The 23,205-nt window shown below is 43.0% G+C and overlaps 5 protein-coding genes across 8 annotated transcripts in view; 3 read left to right on the top strand and 2 right to left on the bottom strand.

Annotated features, from left to right (window-relative positions):
* Positions 1 to 9,448, bottom strand: part of glsb (glutaminase b) — a 32,072-nt gene extending 22,624 nt beyond the window's left edge. For 2 of the 4 annotated variants that reach the window (XR_006372156.1, XM_044132097.1), the window contains exon 1: positions 9,052 to 9,446. Coding sequence is in view for 3 of the 4 variants with exons in the window: in XM_044132097.1 (XP_043988032.1) it covers positions 9,052 to 9,323 (272 nt within the window). In the remaining variant the exon portion in view is untranslated. Of the gene's footprint in view, positions 1 to 9,051 lie in introns of all 4 variants that reach the window. The other 2 variants (XM_044132098.1, XM_044132096.1) reach the window with 2 other exon arrangements.
* Positions 9,449 to 10,474: 1,026 nt separating this feature from the next.
* On the top strand, positions 10,475 to 13,988 carry LOC122840002 (peptidyl-prolyl cis-trans isomerase FKBP7-like). Its single transcript, XM_044132086.1, has 4 exons — positions 10,475 to 10,977; positions 11,829 to 11,980; positions 12,344 to 12,471; positions 12,796 to 13,988. Exons 1-4 carry the CDS (start codon positions 10,754 to 10,756, stop codon positions 12,955 to 12,957), a joined length of 666 nt encoding a protein of 221 aa, XP_043988021.1. The 5' UTR covers positions 10,475 to 10,753; the 3' UTR covers positions 12,958 to 13,988.
* Positions 13,989 to 14,139: 151 nt separating this feature from the next.
* osgepl1 (O-sialoglycoprotein endopeptidase-like 1) lies at positions 14,140 to 17,971 on the bottom strand. Its single transcript, XM_044132083.1, has 7 exons — positions 17,279 to 17,971; positions 16,339 to 16,726; positions 15,688 to 15,892; positions 15,475 to 15,623; positions 14,634 to 14,764; positions 14,489 to 14,560; positions 14,140 to 14,297 (listed from the first exon to the last, which is right to left on the bottom strand). The coding sequence occupies exons 1-7, from the start codon at positions 17,482 to 17,484 to the stop codon at positions 14,213 to 14,215; spliced, it is 1,236 nt and encodes a 411-aa protein (XP_043988018.1). The 5' UTR covers positions 17,485 to 17,971; the 3' UTR covers positions 14,140 to 14,212.
* alkbh6 (alkB homolog 6) lies at positions 17,580 to 20,430 on the top strand. The gene is made up of 2 exons (XM_044132085.1): positions 17,580 to 17,688; positions 19,645 to 20,430. Exons 1-2 carry the CDS (start codon positions 17,580 to 17,582, stop codon positions 20,346 to 20,348), a joined length of 813 nt encoding a protein of 270 aa, XP_043988020.1. The 3' UTR covers positions 20,349 to 20,430.
* Positions 20,431 to 21,312: 882 nt separating this feature from the next.
* On the top strand, positions 21,313 to 22,776 carry adat3 (adenosine deaminase tRNA specific 3). The gene has a single exon (XM_044132084.1). It carries the CDS (start codon positions 21,516 to 21,518, stop codon positions 22,629 to 22,631), a length of 1,116 nt encoding a protein of 371 aa, XP_043988019.1. The 5' UTR covers positions 21,313 to 21,515; the 3' UTR covers positions 22,632 to 22,776.
* Positions 22,777 to 23,205: the final 429 nt, after the last annotated feature.

Raw genomic sequence — 23,205 nt, 5'->3', positions numbered from 1 at the left:
AAGACAGGAGAATTGCACAGCATCTTCTTCACATCTTCAAAAGCCTGCTGACAAACAGAGGACCAAATGTATTTCACATTCTTTTTCAAAAGATCCGTTAGAGGTGCAACCACCGTTGAAAAATTTCTGCAGAAAGCCCTATAGTATCCAACAAACCCAAGAATCTCATGAGTTCCTTTTTAGTTGTTGGTGGTGGATACTTTTCAATTGCTTCTACCTTTGCACTTACTGGACATACGCGACCTTGACCCACTTGATGGCCAAGATAAGTGACCGTTGCTCGAGCAAATTCACATTTGGCTAGATTCACTGTGAGACGAGCGTCTAACAAACGGTCAAACAAAGTTGTGAGTTGTTTTATGTGAGAAGGCCAACTATGAGAATAAACGGCAACGTCATCCAAATACACAGAGCAACCTTCTAAACACCCAACAACTTTATTCATCAAGCGCTGAAAAGTTGCCGGCGCATTCCTCAAACCAAAAGGCATAACCTTATATGAATATAAACCACTAGGTGTAATAAAGGCAGATATTTCTTGGGCCCTTTTAGTTAAAGGGACCTGCCAATAACCTTTTAGTAGGTCTATCTTAGTAATGAATTTAGCATTACCAATCTGATCAATGCAATCATCCATACGAGGTAGAGGATATGAATCAGGTTTAGTTACGTTATTAACCTTTCTGAAATCGGAACAAAACCGATAGGTTTTGTCTGATTTTAGAACTAACAAGCAAGGCGAAGACCAGCTTGAACCTGATGCTTGAGCAATGCCATTTCTTAACATGTAGTCAACCTCAGCATCCAGATGTTTCCGTTTTTCTGGGTTAACCCTATAAAACTGCTGTTTTATAGGTCGTGCATCACCCACCTCAATATCATGTTCGATCAGGTGTGTGCAGGATGGAACATCTGCAAATAAATCAGAATGAGATTTTATCAACTGAATCAACTCAAAACATTGAGCCTCTGGCAAATAGCTCAGCACAGTGTCCAAGTTTTCCAGTACTTCAGAGTTCTTAAGACGACCAGTTAGCATGGCTGAATCTGGAACAGGCAACCCATCGCCATTCCATTCACTTCCAACAGATGTCGCCGTTTCACAAATACACACAGGGTGACTTTCATCCACCAATACAGACTCAGACGAGCATGGAAGGTTTTAAAGGTTGACATGAACCGTTTGCTGTTTCTTCCACCTGTTTGGCGTCGCAATGCGATAGTTTTGGTCAGACAGCTGTTCCAAAACTGTAAAAGGGCCAGAAAACTTGGCCTGAAATGGCGAAGTCACAACTGGAAGTAAAGCCAATACTTGGTCACCTGGAAGAAAAACACGATGTTCAGCTTTCTTATCATATAAACGCTTCATTTTATCCTGTGTAGATGATAATTTCTCTTTCGCTAACCGTGTAGCAGTAAAGAGTCTCTGCTTAAACCCATTAACATAATGCAACAGGTCTTGTGGTTGTTCAGCATCCTTAAGCTCATCTCGCAAAACTGTTAATGGACCACGCACAGTATGGCCAAACACTAATTCATTAGGGCTAAAGCCCGTACTCTCTTGTATTACTTCTCTTGCTGCAAGTAATAACCAAGGCAAACCATCCTCCCAATCAGCATTCCTCTGAACACAATAAGCACGGAGTAAAGATTTTAAAGTTTGATGAAATCGCTCCAGTGCTCCTTGGCTTTGTGCATGGTATGCTGTAGATTGATTATGCTTAATGTGTAACTGCTTCAAAACCTGTGCAAACAAACGAGAGGAGAAATTAGATCCCTGGTCACTCTGAATGACTTTAGGTATTCCAAAAATACCAATAAACTGCATAAGAGCTCGGATCACAGACTTTGCAGTAAGTGTGTGCAATGGATATGCTGCTGGATATCTGGCACTTTGGCACATAACAGTCAAAAGATATTTAGCACCTGAACGTGAAGGGGGAAGAGGACCAACACAATCAATTATTAAGTGCTCAAATGGTTTACCAATAATTGGAATAGGATACAGTGGTGCCCGATTTATAATTTGGTTGGGTTTACCAGTCAGCAGACAGGTGTGGCAGGTTTTAATATAAGAAGAAACATCTTTTTTCAGCCGTGGCCAAAAAAAATTTCTCAAAATGCGGTCATAGGTCTTCCTAACACCCATGTGTCCAGACTCATCATGGGAGACCTGCAAAACCAAATCACGCCATTTCAAAGGCACCACAACCTGATAAACTGGCTCCCCAACAGCATTATCACCACATGGCATCCACTTCCTTAACAGTACCTTGTTTTCAACAAAGTATCCATGCGCATGGCTCTGCATCTCCTTAGCAGGTAATGCAGACTGAAACAAATGTTGAATTGTGTGGTCAGATCTTTGCTCCTGCTCCAAATCACTCTGTGAAATAGACAAAGGTACATCAGACAAACAAAAAGAGGACATCTGTTTATCTTTTTCAAAGTCTTCATCCTGATGTGCATCACTGGATGCTTTCATTGCGCGTGTTATAGCACATGCTTGAAAAACTTCAGGGTGTGATTTTTCATTCTCGTCAGGACCACTGCTGATCAGAGGTACTGAAACAACAACTGGAGACTCTGGTTGATCAGGCCAGACTTTACCTCCAGCTATATTGTTCCCCAGTATAACTGTAACACCAACCACAGGCAGTGCAGGTCGAACACCCATCATTACTTCACCGTCAAACAACTCTGAATGGAGCATGAGCTTATGTACTGGAACACAAAACACAGACATACCCAACACAGGTATAGACAATCCAGTGTCAGACTCATCTGAAAAAGGCAAAACTGATGCCAGAATGAATGAATCATATGCACCAGTATCTCTTAAAATGGTAACTGGCACTCTGATATCGCTGCCAACTAAAGAAACTTGTCCTTCCATAAGAAATGGTTTGTAAGAACTCAAGTCAGATTTTTCAGCAAATGGCACCTCAACCATTTTGTTAGAAGCAGTTAAAGAAACTGATGCAGCAAGTGCTGCTGGTTTAACCTGAGTTCCATTTTTATTTCTGGCTTTCAGCAAACCACAGTCTTTCTTCCAATGACCTTTTTTTGTGACAATAATTACAAATTTTGTCCAGATCACGGTTACTGCGGTCTGAAAAAGAATGTGTTGAACGCCAATTTGGAGTGCTCATCCAATCTGAGTGTTCTCCACCAGTATCTTTATGTGTTAAAACAAAATCATCAGCTAACACTGCAGCTTCTGACACAGTTTTCACTTTCTGTTCATTAATGTACACTGCAATGCACGGAGAAATAGAGTTCTTAAATTGTTCAAGAACCATCAAATTACAGAGGTCACCAAGCGTTTTGACATCAGAAGAAGTGCACCATCGATTAAACTGAATCTCCAAATCCCTTGCGAACTCCACATAAGTTTTAACACCTTTTTTCCAGTTTCTAAACTTCTGTCTGTATGCTTCAGGGACTAATTCATATGCTTTCAGTATTGCAGCTTTAACCTTGGCATAATCCTGGCTATCAATTAAGCTTAACATGGAGAAAGCTTCTTGAGCACGACCAACCAAAACACACTGAAGCAAAACGATGCGGTCTGAATCAGACCAACCTCTTGTTTCTGCAACCCTCAAACTCAAACTCAACTCAAACAAACTCAAAATATCAAAAGTTTTACTTTTTGAGTCCACAACACAAGAGTCCACAGACAACTTGCCTTCTTTCATCAAATTTAATTTCTCACTTTCCAATCTTATTTTTGCCAATTCAGTTTCCTGTCTTAATTTTTCCAAAGCAAGAGCCTTATCCAAATCTGCTTGCTGCTGTAAATTCGCCAAAGCCAACTCTTTTTCTTTCTCCAGTTGTATTCTTAATCTTAACATCTCTTTTTGCTGTTCAAAGTCTAAAAATTTAGGCTTTACAACCTGAGAACCCAAATCTTCAGGTCCTGAAGGCAAAGAAAAAATCCCCATTTCAATTAAGTTCTCCCTTAAAATTGCTTTAACATTTTCTTTCAATCGTTTGTCACCAACACATACATTATAGTGCTCAGCAATTTTTACTAATTGTTCTCTAGAACACTGCTCCAGAAATTCCACTGATGGAGATTTAATAAAATCTTCAACAGACATGACCAAATTCTTACAAGACAGTGTTTCAAGATGTGAAATAAATTGCTGACAATCCGTGCAATACAAAAACCAATCTGAACCCCCCTCTAACTGCCCATCAGAAACTAACTAGCTCAACCCTAGTCTTCAGAGATCAGGGACGGTGGGTACTTATGCACTAAATACCAATAGAGTGGAAAAAGCGACCAGAAAACTGGCAACTCCCCCAACACTATGGCTGTTCCCCCGAGACAAATGCTCCAACCATATGACCTCACACTACTGTTTTTGAGCACATGAATCCCAAAGGGGAGACACGCTAAGTCCTAAAGGGGAATCAGATCAGCCAGACCTAATTGCACAAACCAGTCAACAATTAAACACTTACCACTGGAGTCATCAGATGAAATGAAAGCAAACAACTTACCCCAAGCCAGAGAAAAAGGAGGAAAAATGAAAACCATTTATCCAAAACTAACTCAAAATTCCCACACTAGCTTCCCAGTTAAACTAACAAACAATGCTTACTAATTAACAAAGAAAGACTGTCACTCAAAACTATAACCTAAAATTTGAACGAGCCCCCAATTTGTTATGGTCTGGCTCTGAAACCATAACAAATTAAAGGGAAGCAACACATGGGTAAACTTAAAATTAAATTTATTTAACAAAACATAACTGGCTGGAGAGGAAAGGGAGAAAGGGGAGAAGGTGGCAAAGAGACGGAGAGAATGAAGGGTAGGTAGGAGAGGAGAGGTGGGGCTTGTCGGAAAGGATGGTGCCTCTTAAGCTGGAGACACTGGCCAGCTGCCTCTCATCCCAATCAGCACCAATTGTCAGGATGTTAAAGACCCAGAGGAAGGGCCTTGGGCCGTAACAACAGCAACGTGTCTGATGATCTACGTTATGATTCTGTTGCTGATTAAATAAAATCATATGGTGATGACAGTGAATACTAGTCTGACAGATACAGCATTCACTTCGTGCCAAATATGATGACCTGAGCTGAGAGGGGGAGGAGCTGCGCCTGGGAGGCGGAGCTAGGTCCACCCAGGTGTTCAGCAGCTGAATGGTTGCCATGGAGATTAAACTATTTCTCCAACATGAAGGAATCAAAGCAAAACTCCAGGGAAAAACATAAAACATGATGAAAAGCTAAAGAACAAAGAGTGGATTTTACATGACACTGCCTCTTTAAATATTCTGCAATTAGAGGAGATTAAAGGTTTGGATCAAATTTTACAGTAAAATCCAATAAAAATAAAAAAAAAAAACAACTTAAAAATATTTATAGATTTTCTTGCCATCTTTTAAAACAACTCTTCCTTTATTTTCTAAAGCTCTTTTCTATATTTTAGCTACTTTTCATAACTTGAACTCTGACCTTTAAATTATTCAGCCATTGAAATGATCTAAAAATAAATAAATATGAAAAAAAAGTTCATTTTAGTTTGTCAGTGTGTAAAATCAGAACAAAAGGAAAAGTAAAATCCTCTGATACACCCAGGAACAGAATAAATACTGACTCACATACTTTTCATTTTTCTCACCATGCAACACACACACACACACACACACACACGCACACACACACACACACACACACACAGCTGCTCCACCTGCAGACATGAAGTCGGTGTCTGATTCAGAGCAAATCTGGACCGTAGATATAAAACACTCAGATTAGACTTTTAAATATGCAAAATAAATAACAGGAATAACAAAATTAATTATGAAATCTATGCAAACAAAAACTTGTCCAGTTTCTTGGTAGAAAGAGGAAAACAATAAATCAAGAAAATTACAGCGAGTATGTTTTAATCTATCGTGTGATTGATTTATTGATTATTTCAACAGGTCTCTTTGAGAATGCTGCTGTGTTATCCTTTACACAGAAAGAGAAAATTAGTTTGTAGCTTATAAACATTCCTGTATGTTTCCAGTGTTTTTCAGAGGCTTTAACACACCTGCAGACGCCGGCCAATCAGGCGTCAGTCTGACTCAGGTGAGCTGAAGCAGGAAATACCTGAAGAGGATCAGGGCTGGGAAACATTTTTTAAATCAACTGGTCTGGGTGGAGCTGCTGGTCCAAGAAAATTCACTTTTATTTCAAGGAATTCAGGTAAAACCCATTATTAGGCCTGTCGTGATAAACGATAAATCAATTGATCGTACGATAAATTAAAACGATTGACGTCATTTTAATTATGACTCACCAATTATATTGACAAAGACGCAAAATTATGTACAGCTGTTTAGCTCAGTTGGTCAGAGTAGAGCACTGATAATGCCAAGGTCATGGGTTCAATCCCCACAACTGAAATATAAAGTCTTCAGGAAATCAATTATTCAAAAAAACAGTATAGTAATATATTTAACCATTATGCACATTGATTTTGAAAAACAACAGAATATGAGCTCTTTACTCAAATCCTCATTGTGGTAAGATCATGTAAGTTTTTTAAATCCATGGAAACTCGACATTATCAGTTACCATGTATGTAGGAAAACTTTGTCCAGCTGGACGAGGTGTGGTGCTAATAATGCTAAGGTTGGTGGTTCAATTCCCTTACTGGTCAATGGTAATATAAAGTCTTTCAGACAAACAATACTTCAAAATAAAAAAGGTTGGACAATAAAATCAACACTTCAAAATAAAATATTGCTGGAAAATGCACCTTTAAGCATGTTTATTTTAACAAACAACAGCATTTCTTCAAATCTTCATTGTAGTAAGATCATGTAAATTTCTCTTATATTGACGAAGACGCAAAATTATGTGTGACTGGTTAGCTCAGTTGGTCAGAGTAGCGCACTTATAATGCCAAGGTCATGGGTTCAATCCCCACACTGACCAACTGAAACAGAAAGTCTTTCAGTAAATCAACTCTTCAAAATAGCAGGAGGTTTCAAATTAAACCATAATTCATGTTCATTTTGAAACACTTTAGAATTTCCCTGCTTTTGTCAAGATCATGTAAGTTTTTCTTACATTGATGAAAACTCAAAATTATGTGTGACTGTTTAGCTCAGCTGGTCAGAGTAGAGCACTTATAATGCCAAGGTCATGGGTTCAATCCCCAACTGAAATATAAAGTCTTTAGGAAATCAATTCTTCATAATAGCAGGAGGCTGTATATTATGCATATGCCTGTTGTGATGTACGATAAATTAAAACGATTGACGTCATTTTAATTATCGTCTCTTCCAGCCTTTTTCTCTTTCTGTTGATGACACTGAATGAAAAAAGGTTCAACTCCGCTGCTCTCCACTGACCCTCCCTTCCTCATTTCCTCAGTGTAATGTCCAGTTCACACTACACCATCTTACAGCTGTCGGCCCATTTTCAAAACCTGAGAGATCACACATTAGCCGACAGAAATCCTAGGTACAACGGTTCCATCGGGCCGTGTGGTGTCCAACAATGGGCACAAAATAATGGCTACAAGTCCAGTGAAGTCATTTTAAAACCAGGCATTAATCAATGCTTTACTACAATCTACCTGCAGTGCATGTGGCTCTAGTATCAGCGTAACGTCCTGACTGAATGAAAATCATTAGAACCTTTTTATGTCACGTTAACGAAGAACAGCTGAAAAGTTACCGGGTTCATCAACTGGTACCAATTTGGCTCCAACTCCTCCCCTCATCATTTCTATATTCTTTACACCAAATGTTTTATAAACATTAATGTTGTTTCCACATATCATCTCCAATGTCCCCTGGACTTCGGGTTGCTCCGAATTCATCTAAGCCTGTGAGGGTAAGCGTCTCTTTCTTTTAGCGCTAAAAGAATAAAATAAGTAAAGTCTGATTATTTGTGTCGGCTGATTTTCTGCACGTGTGGTCATATGGTTCCGATTCATCGATAATTTAAATAGATATAATACCTGTCAAAATAATCAATAAATCATGAGAAATAAAAAACTGAATCATTTCCAATTGCATAACTTGTTTTTCTCTTTCTACTAAATACTGGATGATAAAGGTTTCGGTCTGGACCTTTGCTCTCAGTTTGTTTGCAGACATTTCATAATTCATTTTATTGTTTCTGTTGTTCTTTTTATTTATTTTGGATATTTAAATGTTAAATGTTCAATAGAATTCAAAGTTATTGATTTTGAAAATGTGTTCTTGCATTATTTTGACATTAATATTATATTACTTAAACTGTCTCAGTATTGTCCAGTAAAGCGTATGCCAGGCCAACCGTTATCCTCCTAACTGCCTGAACTAATTAAAGTTTTGTTGTTTTAAGAGTTTGACCTTGATTGTGAAGCTATTGGTGCAAGTTGTCAAATTTATTTTTTAATTCAGCACATTTATGTCTGTGTTTACAAAAAGAAACGTTTTAAGTCATTTGAGCAGTTTTTCCTGTATCGGCTGGAGCTAAAACCTCAGATATCGGTACAAGAAGTGAAAACAGTGGATTGGTGCATTTGGATGCCAAATATGACAAATAATATGCATTTAGATGTGAAACTCCTAAAATGCTGTGCAATAGCCCTTTATCCCAGCTCCAAATCGCAGGCTAACTTCAGAGCGGCGTGCTGGTATCAGAGCAGGAACACGCTGGGGGGTAATAAGCGCTCTGATTGGCCAGATGGAGCCATAATGGGGTTAATTTAACATGTTGTGGTTTTAAATGAAGCTCCAGACAGAAATGAACAGTTACATGGTGCGGTGGCCGCCGCCGCTGCTACCCGGGACAGGCCGTTACACTGCCTCCAGTCCGCTACACTGCCTCCAGTCCGCGTTACCACCGCCTACACTGGTTCTGATGCTTTCACGTTATCGGACGCCACCATATGTTCATATTCTAACTGGGAGGAGGCAGCTTTATGGGATATTCATGACATTTTTATTCAGGCGGTGAAAAGACCCCGCATCCGCTCATGTGCGTCATGACTCACCGTGACCCCCAACATAACCCCCTCTCCCGGGAGAGAAACCCCAGCAAACGTACTTGTCTCCTTCGGCTCCATCCTTCTTCAGGTGTTCGTCCAGCTCCACGGTGGCTTCGCCTTCTGTTTTCACGCAGTAGGAGCGGCGCGGTGCGGAGCAGGGCGCGGTGCGGTGCGGCGCGGCGGCGGCAGCAGCATCACTGGGGACAGAACCGAGACAGCGGTGGTGCCGGGGCGCCGGGTACCAGCTCTCCTGGGTGCAGCAGGGGAAGGGACGCTTCACGGTGGCTTGAAAACACTCCTTCAGGACTGTGGAGAACCTAAAATGTAACATCTCAATCTTGTCCGGCTGTGGGGGAGAAACGTGGGTCCTAACGAGTCGGTCTGGATGAGCTGCTTCTCGGAATGAAGAGAATCTGGTCGGCGATGAGTCACCCGACACCGCGTTCCGTAAATAAATACCTCCGTCTGGCCCCGCCCACCTCTGTTCTGATTGGTGGAAACAATTCCGCTTCTTCCATTTTCTTCTTATGAAACACGTGTTACATTGGCGCACTGCTTCCCTCTTTTGGCAGATATTAAAACTACATCTGACCGCTGCACAGTTTTCAATATATGATTTGTCAAATAAATATTTAATTATTATCAATTAAATAAAACAACTACAAATATGTTAGATAAATACTTTAAAAATGTGTACATTTTTATATAAAAATTTCATAAATTTACAAAATTTTTAAATATGACATCCATTAATTATAATTTGAAATAATTTCACATTATAGAAATAAATGTAACACATACACATTCCCTGTGGTACAGTTGTTATAAAATTTTATGTATGGCAGATTAAATAATTCACAACATGCTACAACACAAGATTCTAAAATAATTAGAAATTAAAATAAATGCATGTGATTTTTACACCAATTAAATTCCACATTAATTATTTTTGTATATTAAAGACTAAATTAAGTATGAATGCATTATTTGATTTATTTTGAAGTATCTAATTCCCGTTTTATTTGAAATCGGCACATAAATAAGCAATTGTTTCACAATTTTATGAATATAGATGTCAGAGTCCACAATCCACCTGGATTCCACGGTAATGTTTCTAAACAGAACTGTAGAAAATAAGCTGAATATAAGTATGTGTTATATAATGTTTTTAACACTTTAAGAACATTTTTCTTTGCGGGATAATAAATATTTCTATTCTGTTGTAATAAATACAAAAATAATTATATATGACTTGAACATAAAACTAAGTTTTAACTTCAACAATGCTATTGAATTGAGAATAATACTAACAATAATTTGATGATATTAATGACACATCTATATTAATACTAAAAAGTTTTCTAATTTATTTGCCACGTTTTTTGGATTGATGTTATGTACGATAACTCTTTTAAGAATTTCAAATAATATGAGTTACAGCAACATTTAATTTAAATGAAGTATTTCTGAGTCTGAATTTGAATAGGTGGATATAAGAATCAACTCCAGTTCATCCCAGTTGTATGATGGTTAAATGTGCAAAAAGTCAAAACTTTTAATCTAAACGTCTGTCAGATTTTTATCTCAAGACATAAACATAGAAATGACAGCCTCAGTTTGTCAATAAAACACGGCATGTGGAAAGGTGAGAGAATGTCGGAGCTCCTGACAGACTAGACGCAGGGCTGAGAAGCCCACGAGCATCACAGCGTCGTTGTGACGTCATCCAGGCGTCAGCGTCAGATTCAGAAGTTGCCACGAATGCAAAGCCGGATGATGTGGAGGCTGGTGAGCTGCGCTGTGTGCGTGTTTCTGGGCTGGCAGCTCGGTTCCGTCTGGGCCGGAGCAGCCGAACCGGAGGACCAGGTCCAGATCCAGGTTCTGTTCAGGCCCGAAGAGTGCAGCAGGAAGAGCAAGAAGGGAGACCTGATCAATGCTCACTACGATGGCTTCCTGGAAAAAGATGGTTCCCAGTTCTACTGCAGGTCGGTACTACAGGAGACTGGTCCAGTTTACTCTCAAAAGGTTCTGGTTCTGGTTCTGAGACTCACTGGTAACAGCGAGCTGAATAATATGGGTGTGTAAAGTTACAGTCATAATTTAACAGCATTAATTTAGGTGAAAAAGGAAAAATGAGGATGAATTTTTCTATTTTCATTCATTCATTTATAAAAGTTTCAAACTAAATATTTGTTCAGCAATATTTAGCTAACCAACTAAATAGCTCCAAACTAAATATGTTTTGTCTTAAATATTAAAGATAAATATTTAGCTTACCAACTAAATTTTTAGTTAGAATCTAATAATTTTGCTTTCAGGCTAAATAATGATCTCTGGACTAAATATTTAGTTTAAGTACATATTTTGCTTCAAATTAAAATATACATTTGAATCTAGTAGCCTAGCTTGCAAACCAAATAATTAGCTTCAAAATAAACTAAATGCTATTTAGGGAGTGGTCCTTACTAAATATTTTATTTTAAAACTGACATTTATAAATTAAAAAATGAAGACTCATTTTCTTTTTTACCTCAGACTGAGTAAACCACATTATTGCTGTTAATTTTTGAGTAACTTTATAAACGGCACCCAAAATCAAACTCAGATCAAAAACTGTAAAAACAACCAGAGTTGATCAAAGTGTTGAGATGACAGGCGGAAACGTTTCTCCTCTCTTCCTGTTTCCTGGCTGGTTTTTAATCCAGATGGAAATTCTGCAAACCTCCTGAAATCTGAGCTGAAAAACTCAAAGAATTGTAGCTGGAGTCTGGTTCTGGTTCTGGTTCTGGTTCTGGTTCGTCTGGACTCGGTAACATGTTGACTGTTTCTGTGCCAGCCGGTCGGACAAGCAGGGACACCCGCAGTGGTTCGTCCTGGGCGTTGGACAGGTCATCAGAGGCCTGGACATCGGCATGATGGACATGTGCGCCGGGGAGAAGAGGAAGGTGACGGTTCCGTCCGCGCTGGCGTTCGGTCAGACAGGAAAAGGTTGGTCTACCGAACAGGAAGTGGAGGTCCTGTGGGACCGGGACGTCCTCCGTGTCTTCATGCTGTCTTGTCCTCTCTTGCAGCAGCGCCCTCTGTAGGCTGAGCATGCTCAGAGGGTTTTTCTTTGCATGCTCTGGAGCTGGCTGAGATAACTAACGCTGTATCTGTGCCACCTGAAGGGGGCGCTGCACTGGTTCCTACACTCCAGGTTCGAACTTCCTGCTGAAGTCTTTTCTCCTCATGAATAAACTGCATGTTCCTTCCAGTAGAAGCTCATTTCCTGGGATTATTTAAGTTTTTTACAGAGTGATTTAAAACGTTAAAGGTTAAAGCGGTTCTGGTTTGTGTCTCTGGCTGACGAAGGTCCGGTTCCTCCCAACGCCACGGTGGTGTTCGAGGTGGAGGTGCTGTCCGTGTCCAGAGGCCCCCGCAGCATGGAGGCCTTTGGACAGATGGACCTGGACCAGGACAAGAGCCTCACCAAGGCGGAGGTAACGCAGAGCCTTCCTCCATTTTGTGACCGTTGGTAGGATCTGAAAAGTTGCTAAGATGAACAACAACGTTGCCAAGTTTGCTGCTGTGCTTCTTTCATGTTGACCTCAGCTTAAATCCTTTTACTGAAGCAGTAGAGGAAACGCCTGCGTTTATTTCAGGAGCAGCATTGAGCAGTGGTTCTGCCCCTCCCACACTTGTTGCTCAACACTTCCAATGATTTCTCACTTTCTGATAAATTAGTGAGTTCATGTTTTGCAGTTTGGTGTTAATATGTTTACTGTTCGTTAGAGCTTCCTGAAGTTGTGCTCCATTTTATCCAGGTGAAGGAATACCTGAAGCTGGAATACGAAAAGGGTGGGAAGCCACGGGACGAACCTTTCTACGAGAAAATCCTGACCGACATCTTCTGGAAGAGCGACAAGGACAGAGATGGGCAGATCAGCGCCAAGGAGTATAATATATATGAACGGGATGAGCTTTAGCGGCTGTGATTTCTTTAGAAGAGAAGAAACAGGAAGAAGTGAAACCGAATCAGTTGGTTTGTTTTCATGAGTTAAACCACTTCTGCTCCCAGATTACATCCACGCTTCTTCTTCTGGTGGTTTTAAAGTTAATTTAGTGGCACACATTCTAAGTAACTGTGATTTTTATTGGTTTGGATCACTTCCAGAATCGATGTCTTTAGATTGGGAAAGTAGGAACCAATTTAAGCCTGCAGTAGTACCCGGACTAACCACGAGGCTGCACAGGTCACATTACTGCCAGGCGGACGAGCCACAGGCTGAACTTTTTATTTGAAACCACTCCTGAGGCTGGATTTATTAAATAAAAACGTGGAACAAATTATACGCGTGTTTCGATTTTGATTAGAATAAAATTCGCATTAATTTCTGTGTCATTTTTATGAGTAAAAACAAAAAATGTTTTTCTATTTTAGCTCAGTTAAGATAGATCAGATTAGTAGCTGGATATCGGAATGGGGCAAACTTTACTTTAAATTTAGAATTTCACAGAAAATTTAGCTTTGATACTCAATTTCGCTAGCTGATCACCGGAAGTGCACTAGCAAAATAAAAGCTGGATCATGCGGACTCCTGCTGGTTAGCTGGCTAACACTACCGCTGTAGATCCATCGGTAAAACTTTAATATCAAAACGACTCACTCCGTTTGCAGCTGAAATGTTTACACGCTGAGAAAAAACAAACAAACAAAAGACGCAACAGTCGCGCCAGCAGGAGCTCAGAGCTTCCCAAGACCCAGCTTTTATTTTGGTAGTCCACTTCCGGTTATCGACTGATGAAACTGAATACTAGCTTGAAATATTTAGTTTTCTTAAATTTGTTTACGATTTAATAAAACTAAATATTTTTATTATAGTTATAACTAGCTATAATATAACCAGTTATTATGCTAAATTTTTAGTTTGAAGCTGTGACGTTTATAAAATGATAGTGAAAATATCACTGAAAAATTGAGCGCCTTTTTTCTTATAAATAACTGAAATAATTACTGTTAATTTTGATTATGTAACCTTACAAACGCCACCTCACAGCTCGTCAAGTTGTTTTATTAGCACAAAACGCATTAAATGTTGGTGATCCTGAAGCTTCACACCCCGTGGTTATTCCTTTCTGATCAGATTCCTTTAAATACGACACAAAACTTCATATTAAAATACTTTATTAATAAATAAACATCTCAAATCTGCACAGTTTGGATAGAGGGAGCTCTGCCGGTCACTCGGGGATCTTGATCCGGATGGGCGGCGGCCTGATGGCGGCGGCCCTCACCTCGGCTGTGATATCCACGCCCAGCGGAGCTCTGCGGCAGAACCAGTAGAACGGGTCAGAACCTGCAGTCATGTCAGTCTGAGGGTTTGATCCACTAACAGCAGGAACCGGGTCAGTACAGAATGTACTGGTTATTTTATTTTACTGTAAACGTTTTTTTCTTTAAAATATTCATGAGAGGAAGTGAAGCCCTGACCAGAACGTGAACTGGTTCTGACTGACCTGGGCTCGTAGGTGACCTCCACCTCCGGCGCCAGGATCCCGGTTCCTTCCCTCAGACGCTCCACTCCGTTCCTGTGGGGAGGAAACCAAACGCCTCAGGTGAACTGGACCCGTTTCCAACCGCAGCCGGGGCACCAGAACTCACCAGGCGACCATCGCTCCGTTGTCGGTGCAGAACCGGGCCGGAGGGCACAGCAGCCGCAACCCGGTTGCCTCGGCGACGACCGCCAGAGCTTTACGGATGTACTGGTTGCTGGCAACGCCTCCAGACAACACCTGGAAAAAACTCTGGGTCAAATCTAAAAGTATGGATATGCTGGGTTGCTATGGAAACACTGTAGCTTTCTTTTTTAAATTTTTAAATAACTGATACTGATTCTGGAGATAAAGTTTTTTTGCCCAGCAGATAAAATATTTGCCTGCAGAAAATTTCAAGACTGAGATCAAAGGTTTGTTCACACAATGAATCATTAAAATCCTCATCCCACTTCCTGTCGTCTTCTTCGTCATTTCTGCCAGCAGTAACATCCTGTTATTGATCATGTGACCTGTGTGATGTGAAAAATGTTCCTATAGTAGTTTTGTGAATGTTGGTATAGCTGAAAACCATCTCATCTATGTTGAAAAAACTATATTGAAAAATGAGTTTTTCTGAAATTATCTTGTTTCAATTAAACTCACTTTTAATTTTTTTTATTCCAATCTGCATAATTTTACGGTGAATGGAAACACAGGTATTAATGGCTGCTGGCCTGAGCCGGTTGTGGTTCTGGTTTTGCTGGAGGTTTCTTCCTGTTAAAGGGAAGTTTCTCTCTCTGCTGTCGCCCCCTGCTGGTCAGGAGGAGCGATCGCTGCGTGTCAAAGACTCAAAGCCCAGCTGGTTTCCTCAGAAACTTTTGATGATCTTGATGTTCTGGTTGGCAGCTAACTGAACTAAATGTGATGAAATAGAAACAATCGATCGGATCCAGTGGACGGTTTCTCACCAGCGTCGGGTTTTGTGACGGCAGCAGCCGGTTGGCTCTGCAGAACAGGATGGCCCGGTGCGTTCTCTTCGCCAGGTGTGAGGCCACGGTGTGCTGCGTGGCGGCGGCAATGTCGTTCACACACGACAGCACCGTTCCTTCCTCTACGCCTGCAAACGGATCGCTGTGGTCAGGAAGGCTAAAGCTGCACAGGAAGTCCAGAAACCGTCCTACCTTCCTCGACTTCCTGCTTCTGGATCAGCAAGGTGACCTGGTTCCGCAGTCCGGCGAAGGAGAAGCAGCAGTCGGGCGTTTGTCCCATCGGCGTCCTGAAGCTGAACCTCTTCCTGTCGCCGTCCTGCGCCAGCAGTTCGATGGCCTGGCCGCCGCTCAGCGCGGCGCAGCGCGGCAGTTTCCTGAGGGACAGACGGCGCGCCACCTGTGGAGCCAAACGGTCGGTTCAGAACCACAACAGAACCATGACACCTCGTCTGCCCACTGCATGTTAATGAACGTACAGTATTGACGGATTTAGATAAACGCTCATTTCCAAAAACAAACACTAAAGACAAACATTTTCATAATCTCAACATTTCTGATTGTGTCTAGTAAATGTTTTAGCATTCTGAACTCTGAAATCTGTGACAGACTGGTGACCTGTCCAGGTGACCCCGCCTCTCGCCCGGAACGTAGCTGGAGAGGAACCAGCAACCCTCCTGACCCCATTAGGGTGAACAGAAAATGGATGGATGGATGGATGGATGGAACTCTGAAATTTCCTTTTTTTCGAGACGTTTTATGAGATTATTTTTTGGAGGGTACTGACTCTGATTCACCGTCGTTCTTTGTAAGTAAATTAGTTTCCCAGGAAACAGCCGTCTGCACCTTGTCCAGCGTGTCTCCTGGAGCTTCGTCCAGCGTTCGGCCCAGCAGCAGGAAGTCGTCGACGCCCTGCGCCACGGCCAGCAGGGCGTGGCCTCCGGACACCAGCAGCACCAGGAAGGGGAAGTGGAGCGGCTGCAGCATCCTGACGGTCAGGGCGTGGGCCTCCATGTGGTGGATGGGGATGAACGGCTTGTTGTGGCGCCTCACGAAGCCCAGGCTGAAGCTCAGGCCCACGGCCAGACTCAGAGCCAGGCCGGGCTTCACGGTGGCAGCCACGGCGCCCAGCTGGGCCGGCGCCACGCCGCTCCGGTCCAGAGCCTCCTGCACCACGCGCTCGATGTTTCCTCTGTGCAGAGCCTGAGCTACAGTCGGGATGATGCCGCCAGTCCTGCAGGGAGGAACCAAACACAGGGTCCACTGTCTCTGCTCAGAGCTGCACTTTGACTAGGCCACTGCAGCACATGGATTCTTTTCTTAACTCAAATCCTGGAAATAAACTTAATCCTTAAGAATTTACAGACTTCTAATAAAAATGTTTCTAAATAATTTACACATTATTTTCCTACAAAGAGAAAATGTGACTGCATTATTTGTCTAATTAACATATTGCATATTTAGTTTTTTATTGAGCAGGTTAATTTAAAAAATACTTTGTGGTTTTATTTTCTGGCCCACCTCTGCCTTACAGTGAGTTACGAGAGGCAGAGAACTGGAGAATGAAGGACTTCAGGAGGTTTGGAGATGACCTTTGACCCTCTCCAGTTTAACGGACAGCTGCCTCTCTGGGGTCATCGCTGATGTCTTTCCGCTTTGACAAACAAACCTGAGCTGCAGGTCAGCAGACTGACACACATGCATAGGACCGGATTGTTTTACACCATAAGAATTTAATCATGAACGAACTGACCATGAAACAGAACCTCTGATATCTGACCCTCACCTCAGATGAACCTCCTTCTGGGAATGCAGGGATTCTCCCAGTATGGCTCCAGTTTCGTCCATCACAGCGGCTCCAGTCTCATCGCAGCTCGTCTCGATGCCTAAAACCAGCCTGGAGCGGAATGCCTTGCTTCCTGCCGTGTGTTTGCACCGCAGCAACCTCTGCAGGATTCTAACCTTCGTCTGGAACATGGTTGGAAACGCCATGCTTCCCTCTGTTAGCTGGAAAGGTTTAGAATCCTACCGCTTCGCCATTAAACTATTAAAACAACGCGAGAAAATGCGGAGTAGCCCTGTCGGAAATGTATCTACCAGCGTTTCCCGCCGGACACTTTATGTGGTTACACACAGATGGAGAGCACCAGTTCGGCTCTTCGGATATAAACTGTATTTTTATCGAGAACTGTGCAGGTTAGTCCAACTTTTCTCTTTATTCGTGGTTTTAAATGTATAAATAGTAATCAAATATGGATGTAGATGTTGTATTAATACTACTACCGGTTAAAAACGTGTAAAAACGATTCGTTTCTGTTTGGGAAATATGTGTTACATTTATAAAAGTCGTCAGGTCTTTTAAAAATAGTTTTCTGAGGATTTATGAGTATATCGGGATTATATTTACTGAACTTGAATTTAAACCCTTTACAGTGAAATCAGTGAAATGTAAAAACTCACTCTGCGTAAGGATCAGTGACGTATGACGTAAAGGTTTCCAAAGGCATGATTTAAAATAAAAAGCTCAAAAAAGTGACCAATGTGCGTGTTAACTAGCTACAAATTTCTTTATTTTTATTGCATTTTGTAGAAGTGATAGGAAGGGTCAAAGGTTAAACTTCATATATGTTGGTTCAACATAACACTGATTGGTGGGATTCAGGACCATCAGTCTTATTGATCTATCTTAGAAACCAAGCCATACCACACCATTCCTGCTTTCCCTTCAGAGGTTCACCAACAGGGTTATTAAAAAGGTCACTCATAGGGTCATTAAAGTTATTGAACAGGGCATGAAGGTCGGTACTGTGGTATTTAGTACATTTGGACCCTTCTGCCAGCTCAGTGGATGGTTTGTTGACGATCCATCATGTCCATAATGATGTCATCAGTTGTTTTGGTCACTTGTCGAGAGAAACTGAAATGAAAATGAGACAAAAAGGGAGATTTGTTTGAAGACAACAACCTGCACATGTTGGATGATGAAGACATGATTAGGTTTGAGTGAGGAGTGAATGAAGGCTTCCATGTTTACCCTGAAAACCCAACGCGTTAAAACCCGACGCGTTAAAACCCGACGCGTTAAAACCCAACGCGTTAAAACCCAACGCGTTAAAACCCAACGCGTTAAACCCAACGCGTTAAAACCCAACGCGTTAAAACCCAACACGTTAAAACCCAACGCGTTAAAACCAACGCGTTAAAACCCAACGCGTTAAAACCCAACGCGTTAAACCCAACGCGTTAAAACCCAACGCATTAAAACCCAACACGTTAAACCCAACACGTTTAAACCCGACACGTTAAAACACGACACGTTAAAACCCAACACGTTAAACCCAACACGTTAAAACCCAACACGTTAAACCAACACATTAAAACCCAACACGTTAAACCCAACACGTTAAAGCCAACACGTTAAACCAACACATTAAAACCCAACACGTTAAAACCCGACGCGTTAAAACCCCACACGTTTAAACCCAACACGTTAAAACCCGACGCGTTAAAACCCCACACGTTTAAACCCAACACGTTAAACCCAACACATTGAAACCCAACGTGTTTAAACCCAACACGTTAAACCCAACACGTTAAAACCCCACACGTTTAAACCCAACACGTTAAACCCAACACGTTAAAACCCCACACGTTTAAACCCAACACGTTAAACCCAACACGTTAAACCCAACACGTTAAAACCCCACACGTTTAAACCCAACACGTTTAAACCCAACACGTTAAACCCAACACGTTAAACCCAACACGTTAAACCCAACACGTTAAAACCCCACACGTTTAAACCCAACACGTTAAAACCCCACACGTTTAAACCCAACACGTTTAAACCCAACACGTTAAACCCAACACGTTAAACCCAACACGTTAAACCCAACACGTTAAACCCAACACGTTAAACCCAACACCTTAAAACCCAACACGTTTAAACCCGACACGTTAAAACACGACACGTTAAAACCCAACACGTTTAAACCCAACGTGTTTAAACCCAACACGTTAAAACCCAACACGTTAAAACCCAACACTTTGGCCGACTCGTCTCTAATTACCAGTCAGTTCATTAATTTAATACTTTGGTTCCACTCGTTCTGAACGTGTTTTAATTAGGATTTCATGTGAACTTCTCTTAAGGAGACATGGAGCGGCCATCTTGTATTGTGGAAGATTTGAAGCAGTTCGTTGTCAGTGAAGCTCCACAAACTGCGTTTTACATCCCAGATTTCATATCAGAGGATGAGGAGTCCTTCCTCCTGCAGCAGGTGTACAAGTCCCCCAAAACCAAATGGACCCAGCTGTCCGGCCGCCGGCTCCAGAACTGGGGCGGCCTGCCGCACCCCAAAGGCATGCTGGCCGAGACGCTTCCCGACTGGCTCCAGAGCTGCTGTGAGAAAGTCTCGTCTCTGGGAGTGTTCGGCGGGAAAACGGCCAACCACGTGTTGGTGAACGAGTACAAGCCGGGCGAAGGCATCATGGCCCACGAGGACGGCCCGCTGTACCACCCCACGGTCGGCACCATCAGCCTGGGCTCGCACACCATGCTGGACTTCTACCGGCCCGTCCTGGCTGCAGACGGGCCGCAGACCCAGCAGAACCGCTACCTGCTGTCCCTCCTGCTGAGGCCGCGCAGCCTGCTGGTCCTGCAGGATGACATGTACCGTCAGCTGCTGCACGGCATCCAGAACCGGGACCGGGACCCGCTGACGGACCGGGTGGCCAACCTGTCTGGCGCCGGGGCGCGGCCCGGGGAGACGCTGAGCAGGGGAACCAGGGTGTCGCTCACCATCAGACACGTTCCCAAAGTGATCAGGACCAGGATGGTTCTCGGAAGGAAATGACCCGACCGAATCAGAACCAAACCAGAACCACAGCTGGATGTGTCTGTGACGCATGAAGACGATAAAACAGACTCATGATGAATGCTTTGGTCTGAATTATTATTATTATTATTATTATTACTGCAGGAACAACATTCCTATGACATTTATGAAATTATCTATTCAAACATTAATAAAACTCAGTGATGGGCGTCGCTAACTGAAATGTTTGTTCCTCTAAGCCTAAAGCGCTAATCATAAACATTAGTGACGCTAACACAGCTACATACCAACATGGTACTTAGCAGAAACTAACGCTAAGATACTGTTTATTCCAACACGGTGTTTAATGGAAGCTAATGCTAAAGTGCAATACTGACAGTATTTAGCAGGAGCTAACACTCAGTTTCATGGTAGTTGAGTATCGCTAACTTTGTTGATGGTTTCGGCTAAATAAATATGGTCAGAAAGTGATGCATTCAGGGTATTAAGGATAAATATATTTTCCTGCACTTGGTGCTTCAGAATTTATTCAGAAAATTAATTTAGAGGAAGCTAAGTGCACTGAATGTTTTCAAAGGTAGGGAAATAGCTAACGCTAACTGAAAAACTTAACTCAGTGGAAGCTGCTCATCACTGATGATCATGGTGATAAATTTCTGGGACAAATTATTTGTATCATCTGAAAATGTCAACATTTAAATGTTACATCTTTGCTGTCATAAATGCAACAGCTTTAGGAACTGATTTAAGTCTTATTTTGCTGAACCTTTTTTCTCTTTTTGTAATAACCAAAATAAATAACTAATTTTCTAAACTCTACACATTGAGATTTATTACAACTGGATCATGTTGAGTTTGATCAGGTAAAATGTTTCTTATCCATGAAGAAGGTGGAGGTGGAAGGTTCAGGGTGAACCTTCAACCCTTCAAGGGTTTCAGTAAATATGAGCTACACATATTAAGCAAGTTACAAACTACCTGGAGGTACCAGATGTTCAGATCTTGGAGGGACATTCAAGGTAAGGAGGGTTGAAACCTGACCACCACTGAGCAACTGAAGCATCCAAACTGGGCTGAGAAACACCCAAAGAGACTCTTCAAAGGTTTTATGGATAAAATGAGTCTGGTCTTGATGGACCAGGTGACGATCCCGTTGGATAAATGATGGTTTAGCTGCTGATCATCATGTTCTCTCTGGGTCCTGGCAGGGCAGCAATGGAGCCTGAGACGAAGCGGTGGAAAGGGTCAAAGTGCGACGTGAAGGGGTCAAAGTGCGACGTGAAGGGGTCAAAGTGCGACGTGAAGGGGTCAAAGTGCGATGACTATTCCTGGGTGGCCTTCCCCGTCCTGTCAGACGAGCAGTCAGCAGACGTGGAGCTGGTGGAGGCCTACGCCGCGCCCATCGTCGACAGGAAGGCGACGTCTCGGCTCGTCAGGGAGCTGAACGGCGTCTACCCGCTGCCCGGCCTGCAGCACGTGAAGCGGGTCCGGGCCTGCCGGGCCGAGGACAGTCCCCACCCTCTGGAGGTCCTGCTGTGTCTGCTGAGAGACGCGCCGAACCCGACGGACGCCAGCGTCCCGTCTCTGCTGCCCGCAGGCAGCTGGGAGGGGCTGGGCGAGCCGTTTGTGGTGAAGGTCCCAGCGCGACCCCCGCTGACCCGGCCGCAGTTCGAGCTGGCGAGCCGCCGCTGGCCCACGACTTTCCATGAAGACAAGCAGGTGACGGTGGCGCTGCGAGGGGAACTGTTCGGCCCCCAACAGAGAGCCCTGATGCACACCTTCATGGCGTCCGCCGTGGCCGCCGCCAGAGCTGCGGCGCAGCTGGGGATGGAGGCTGTGGGGGCGGCGGTGGTCGACCCCGAGACGCAGCGGGTCGTCGCCGTCGGTCACGACCGGCGAGGCGAGCACCCGCTGCAGCACGCAGTCATGGTCTGCATCGACCTGGTGGCGCGGAGCCAGGGAGGCGGCTGCTACCGCCATGACAGGTACGACGCCTGCCGCTTCGCCCCTATAGACCCCCAGCCAGAGAAGGGCGCTGTGCCGTACATCTGCAGTGGATACGACCTGTACGTCACCAGGGAGCCCTGCGTCATGTGCGCCATGGCGCTGGTGCACTCGCGCATCGGCCGGGTTTTCTACGGCGCCGCCGCCGCTGATGGAGCTCTGGGGACGAGATTCAAGATCCACACGCAGAAAGACCTGAACCACCGCTTCCAGGTGTACAGGGGGGTCATGAGGACGCAGTGTGAGGATCTGACCAGCAGGGGGGGCAAAACACCTGAACCACCGCTACTTGGTTAGCATACCGAGGACGCAGTCAGGACCTGACCACCAGGGGGCGTGTCTGACTGACCACTGCATGCGGACGTTTCAATGCTGAAACTAGAGGAAGGTATTTTATTTTCCAACAAAATGTTTTTTTTTATTTTGAATAAAGTTTTAATCTTTTGATTGTGTGTAGGTCCAGTCTGGACGCTGTTTTGATTTCAGAATATTTAAGGATTTATCATATAAAAAGCTACAGCAGTCAAGTGTAAAGACCAAACACAAATATGGCCAAATATTTTAAAAAGTACTTTTTTATTATTTTGGTTGGACTTTATGAAGTTCTAAAACATCTTAAACATAACTTTGAAAACACAAGAATTAACAAATATTAACTGAAAAAAAATTAAGTACACCTTGCTGCCTCCAAATTATTATTTTTTTTCCATTTTTTTCTCTGAAGAGTTTTTGCGGCGCTAGTGGCTCGTATTTTTGTGACAGTAGGCAGACAGGAAGGCAAGCAAGGGGAGGGGGAAGACATGCGGCAAGGGTCATCGGGACCAGGAGTCGAACCCGCGACGTCCGTGTCGAGGACTGGGGCCTCCAGACG

Source organism: Gambusia affinis, linkage group LG11 (genome assembly GCF_019740435.1).
Source record: "Gambusia affinis linkage group LG11, SWU_Gaff_1.0, whole genome shotgun sequence".
In the NCBI taxonomy this organism is placed as follows: domain Eukaryota; kingdom Metazoa; phylum Chordata; class Actinopteri; order Cyprinodontiformes; family Poeciliidae; genus Gambusia; species Gambusia affinis.
This window is presented reverse-complemented; position numbering and strand designations above follow the sequence as displayed.